The sequence below is a fragment of the Anneissia japonica genome, unplaced genomic scaffold (assembly GCF_011630105.1).
Source record: "Anneissia japonica isolate Jap-2015-1 unplaced genomic scaffold, ASM1163010v1 scaffold5350_len443212_cov192, whole genome shotgun sequence".
Taxonomy (NCBI): domain Eukaryota; kingdom Metazoa; phylum Echinodermata; class Crinoidea; order Comatulida; family Comatulidae; genus Anneissia; species Anneissia japonica.
Genome location: NW_022717468.1, coordinates 430,574 through 436,579, shown reverse-complemented (window position 1 = coordinate 436,579; position 6,006 = coordinate 430,574). Strand labels below are relative to the sequence as shown.

At 30.8% G+C, this 6,006-nt stretch overlaps 1 protein-coding gene across 1 annotated transcript in view; it reads left to right on the top strand.

Annotated features, from left to right (window-relative positions):
• Nucleotides 1-6,006, top strand: part of LOC117110326 (neuromodulin-like) — a 9,666-nt gene extending 3,660 nt beyond the window's left edge. Inside the window, exons 4-8 of the mRNA XM_033252997.1 lie at nt 1,077-1,202; nt 1,764-1,844; nt 1,939-2,046; nt 2,539-2,666; nt 3,199-6,006. Coding sequence (XP_033108888.1) covers nt 1,077-1,202; nt 1,764-1,844; nt 1,939-2,046; nt 2,539-2,666; nt 3,199-3,330 — 575 coding nt within the window. The 3' untranslated portion in view covers nt 3,331-6,006. The remainder of the gene's footprint in view (nt 1-1,076; nt 1,203-1,763; nt 1,845-1,938; nt 2,047-2,538; nt 2,667-3,198) is intronic.

Here is a 6,006-nt window from a genome sequence, read left to right as displayed (position 1 = left end):
TTTTTTTCCCTTTTTGCAGAATGTATTTTTGTTTTTGTGAATGTTTTTTTTTTAAATATTTTTCTGATCATAACATATATAAAGTTCCACCAATTATTTTTTCTTTGAAAAATGATAACTTTTTTTTTTTTTTTTTTTTTCTCTTAGGCATGTGATTTGAAATAAAAAGCACAATTCTATTATCTTGTACATTCTCATATAATGTATATTCAAATTTTACTCCTATTATCCTGAACATCACATTATCCTTTAAACTCATTCCTATATCCTGCACATTCCCATAATTATGCACATTTTTTTTACTAAATTATGCACATTTTTGTTTTCCTAAAAAATTTGCTGAAAACACATTCATTACATAGAAAATGGATAAAATGTAATAAAAATAAAATAAAGAAATAAAAGCATTCAGTCAGATATGGGTTGTCATAACTTATGGTTTTGCTCTTAATAGAGGTTCGCATTTGTTGACATGAAAGTGATTCTTATTGTTATTTTTAGTAATATTTTTTCATTTGTTTCTGTATGTGAGCATTTGTTATTTTCAACCAGGCCGATTTTATTTAAACAAAAGTCATTTGTGGAATTAATTTGATGAATAAATCTAAATTGCAAATAATGTGACTTGGTATCTGGAGTAGGTGTACATGTGTATAGCATTGTATAAACTAAATTCCAATTACTATCCTTAAATCCTGGTATGTGTTTGGACTTACTTTTTTTTTCTCCTGTGCCTTAAGAGTATCATACAAATCCCATTTTCCTGTACATTTCCATTGCCATATAAGTTCCCTTATCCTGCACGTCCTATCTTCCTGTACAGTCACATTATCTAGCACATTTGTATTTAATGATATTACTGTATTTATTCCTTTTCTTCTGATAAACCTGGAATTGTCATTGAAATTAAAATTAAATTGGCATGACCATACTCTACTTTTAATAGGACATTAGCAGTGTCAGTCATTTAACAACCTTTTACATTCATTGTTGCAGTCACAGGGCATAGAGTCCTCAAACATTACCATTAGTTGTACCGTTAATAATGTAACTTCATTTTTAATTCTTTAACACAGATGTCACTGAAAAAGAGGATGTCGAACCAGCCAAAGACGCACCTACTAAGCAAGAGCAAACAAAAGTGGTGGACGGCAGCTTGGAACAAACTACTGAAGATAAACAGGACTCGGCCCAAGAACAAGGTGTGATATTATCTTTATCATTTATCATTTATTGTTTAACACAGGTTTTTCCATATAACAAGGTCATTGACTATAAAAAAGAGAACTGAAAAGAGAAGGCAATGTTGAAATAATTCATAATAATGTTTACAATACATTTTAATCTATTTAACAAAAATGCTTTCTATCCGGAGGTTAAGCCTACCTAATAACAACAACTAATAAACAATCAATTTTGTCATCTTCATCGTATCACAAAGAGCAGCGATGAGTGTCAGTGTACATACTACTCGGTACTACAACTAGCAAATCATTCTCATACGTTTGATTATAAAATAGCCTGAATATAAAACAAGGGGATTATTTTCAAGTTTTTTAAGAAATTAGAAGCCTTAGGAGGCGTTATTTCTTGAAAATATTTGCGGGCTTCAGGCATTTTTTCAGGAAATAACGGCTTCTTCAGCCTATAGTATTTTCTATAGGGTCCTCAAAACATAACTAAAATTGCATAGTAGTTAATTTTATATTGTCGATTGATATGTTTTTCTGAGATACCAATGGCTTGCAATTTCTTTTATGTAGTTGTACCCGATCAAAAACCTGAAGAATTAACATCGACAAGAGAATGCAAGACTGATGATGATAAGTCTGTTGAAACAGCAGGTAGGTAGATTATGACCTCTAACTGTTGTTTTACTTAGAAATACAGTGCATTGGCTAAGTTACAAAACTTGAAACCTGCTTGTTTTCTCTGTAGAAATTGAAACTGACAAACCGACAGAGGAACCAACAAAGGAACCAACACCGACAGAGGCACCGGCAGAGGTTGAAATCCAAGAAGATTTAAAACAAGCAGAAATTCAAGGTGCAGACTTTAAGATTAATTATTATTGATTACTTTTTAATCGCTAATTGAGATAACTGATGCTGTATCACTTTACCTTGGCAATATGTCACTGATGCTCATAATTTCAAAATTAAACTTTATTTTGAGCTAGCCTTGCACAATGTTTTTTCTTAAATTCTTCTGATCACTGTGTATGCAGTTAAAATTTTACAGTTCTTAGTCCGACTTGAATTGTTTCACCCTGCTAAAATGTATTTCTTGTAGTCCATTTTAAGGTGCAAGTTTAGATTTAAAGCCAGACTCTAAAGAAAAACATTTTTTTTTGGTGCTATTTTTAGATATTGTAAGACATTAAAGAGTGATTTGAAGATATGATTTAGAATTGAAGATTTGGTTTCCAACACAAGTTGATTTTGTGTCAGCTTAAACTGAGTAATTATTCATCGATTTCACATTAAAGTGTCTATTGCTGCCACTTTTAACCCAGACCAAATTTTTTTGTTAATCTAGAAGTTTGTGAAGAAAAAATAGCTGGGAAAGAACAGGTGGCAAGCACAGAAGAAATAGAAAAATTATCAACTGAGGGAAAAAATGAAAATGATGTAAAGAATGTGGAGGACACAAGTCAACAAACAAAGGTAATATTCATTTGCCTTCTTTCAATGTTATCCTTCGGTTAGGTTTAAAAACAAGTTGAAAAAATATATTGAGTCTAGCCTAGAAAAATGTACCTGTATTTTTGTTGGGGTTAAATTGTGGTGTACAAAATAATTTCTTTCCTACTTAGGTGTTACCTACAGGATATCCTACAATGTCATAATAAACTGTACAAATAAAACCATGTGTCTAGTGTATTATTAATTCATCATTTTATATCTTTTATTTAACCAAAAAACATGAAAATATTGTAGGATTATCTATACGACAAAGGTATAACTCAATGGGAATTCCACTTCATAGTTGCAGCGTTGTCTCAGCCAGCTTAGTAAACTTTGTGTAGAAAATCCGACGACTGTTTCGTAAATTTTCTACACAAAGTTTACTAAGCGCTATATAAATGCTAAAATTTCAACAAAAATTTGACAGTTTAGATTTTTTTTTTTGGCCATATTTATTACAATTATTCTGTGGCTTATATTATTATAAGTTTTCTATTTTTTTTTAATTCAGGAGAAGGTTGAGGTGACAAATGGACAATCAGACACCAAACATCTTCCATCAACTGATGCCACTGCTGTGATTGAATCACCACAGAAGGTCGACAGTCAGTCACCGGGGGTTATAAGCGTTGGTACTAACTAACAGCTTTTATGATAAATCAATAGTTCATCATATTTGTTTTCTTCATTTTTTTTCCTATTTTTTCTGTGGACTCTTAATTTAACAAACAAAGGTAATGAGAAAAAAAATACTAATTAATTTGATGAAGCTGGAACAAAGGATGTTTTTGCATGATATGGAAGAATATAACAATAACTTGATAATAGTGACATAAGATGATGTAGTATTATTTTGATTGTGAAATTACTTAGCATTTTCGACTAAGCAAAACTCCATCTTTGCAGCTGTGCCCCTAATGAGGAGTGAAATTTCCCGTGCTACAGTAGGAGGCCTAAAATACAAGGTGCATTGATAGTAGGATAAATGTATGTTTTAAAAGTGAATTACTGATTTGTATTTGTGGCGAACACAAGCCAAACCAGTTATTGCTCACAAATTGTGTTTCGGAGATAATGGCCAAAACATGTTGGAATGTCAACATTTTCAAAATGTATTTTATTGCACAAAACTAAACTTTATATCTATACATCATGCTTTGTTGATATTTTCTCCATATTTGACGTTACAACAACATTTTTACGATTTAAGGATGGTCTTAGCCTAAGAAAGGTCCGAAATTGTAAACTTTGTAGGCTGATTTCTCAAATACTGTTCTTTAAACAGCTGTATATTTAAACTTGGATTTAAATTATTCTTTTGTCATTTTATAACTTTTATTTTACTGCCTAAACCCTGTATTTAATAACTAAAAATCAGATTTTTGCAAAAAGTGACTGGTTTGGCTTGTCTTTGGTACATTTGAATACCTGTAATAATTGTGACTCAACCAACAAGATAGGTGATTAGAGTCAACCAGTCACGAAAGATGATGCAATTCAGTTCATAGCATATTGTTTAATTTTTAATAATTATTTACATTTATTCAGCATTATTCAGCATTATTTTACAATCAAGCTTTAGCTTCCAATTAACTAACTTATTGAATATCATTTTATAAATTGAACACTTCTGGCAAAAATAGAATACCACACTGTATGTGGAAATTTAGTGGGAGTTGTTTTTTTTTTTATTCAAAGTTTATTATAAAATGATAATCAACTTGTGTATGTGTTTTTCTAATTTGTTTTACAATTTATATTTAAAATTAAATTTAATTATGACAAGCTCTGCTTGTGTTGAACTCATTACCATAAAATCTAAAAAATATCTAACAACATTTAACATGAAATTGTAATTTGTAATTCACTTTCAAAATAGTTAATTATATTTGTAAAAAAGAAAAGAACGAATTTGATCGAAGATCATTATTTACTTTTAAAGCTCTTTTAAAGAGTAGCATGTTGTTATGGTGCTTATCCTTTCTCCACCTTTTGTAATCGCCTTAAAATTACCTTTTTTTATAACACAGTATTGTGATAATGGACATGTGCCCATTGTGTATGTTCTGCATATAATGATGTTAGCTTTATCTTTTATAGTGTGGTCATTGGGTATTGTCAGCATATATCAAAGTGATAGGTCATCTAACTTGACAAAGGTAGTTAATTTACGCATTTTATTTCATTTCGTAAAATAATTTTGTTTTCCTTTATTTACACAACTCGGAGTGTACTCTTTAGATATTAACTCAGGAATATAAAGCCCTTGGTAAAAGATACAATTCAATCATCAATAATTGTCAACATGCCAAGATAGAAAATTATCTACTATATTTTTTCAGCTGCCAAAAGAGGAAAGTGTGATCATTTTTTCTTAAATGCTTGGATTTGTTAAAACAACAGTTAGTTTGTCATACAAATCGTGGGTTTTTATTAGAGACATGTAGTTACAAGCAACTAACATTCACAAAGTTTACTCTTAAGTTATTGTTAACAGAGCCTTTAAAATGTATGGTTTTCGATGGATATTTTGTAAATAATATGTATCGACGTAATGGTTATGTGTTGTATGATGAGTGACAATCCAATCACCTTATCCGCTGTTAGTTCTCTTTACTAATGAAAGTGGCTCTCTAACATGCTGGCGTCTTAATTCATGTCGGGGGTCACATTCATCCATTTATGTTTGTTAAAATACAACATCCATAGCTGTCTCTCATGTGATTGGTTACAATACAGAGCATAACCCTATCAAGTGTTGAAATGTATTGTTAACACATATTTAAAGTCAGTAATACATTGATGTGTATCCTACCCAACTTAACATTGTTTGACCAAACTTTGACAGTGTATACTTTTTTTCAGTATGGTCCTATAAAATCGAACAAATTGTTTCTTAAGTCGGACAAGTCTGTTTCGTGAAATAAAGTTTGATCAACAATTGTTTCGTCTGACGGACTAATATCTAATAATGTGAACATGGCTTAAGATGCCAGCTGTTACGAGAGTCTTTTTAAAACATGTTTAATTGACAAGTTTTTGGATACTCGCCAGTTGTACAGACTATTTTAGCAAATTTCTTAGGAGCTTTTATTAATAGTTGTTGATTATTCGGTGTAGATTTGTTCCGACGATTCGTTGTGCTTGCTATAGATTACGTGATTTCAACAAGTTTTGTGATATCGATTTGCATGAGGAAGTAACCAGGAGTAGTTAGAATTAAGCTGTTTGTATGCAATCACCCAGATGGACAATTCAAAGTTGGACAAATGGTTTAGAAATGTGCTTTCCAATAAAAGTTATATACAGTAGTTTGAAA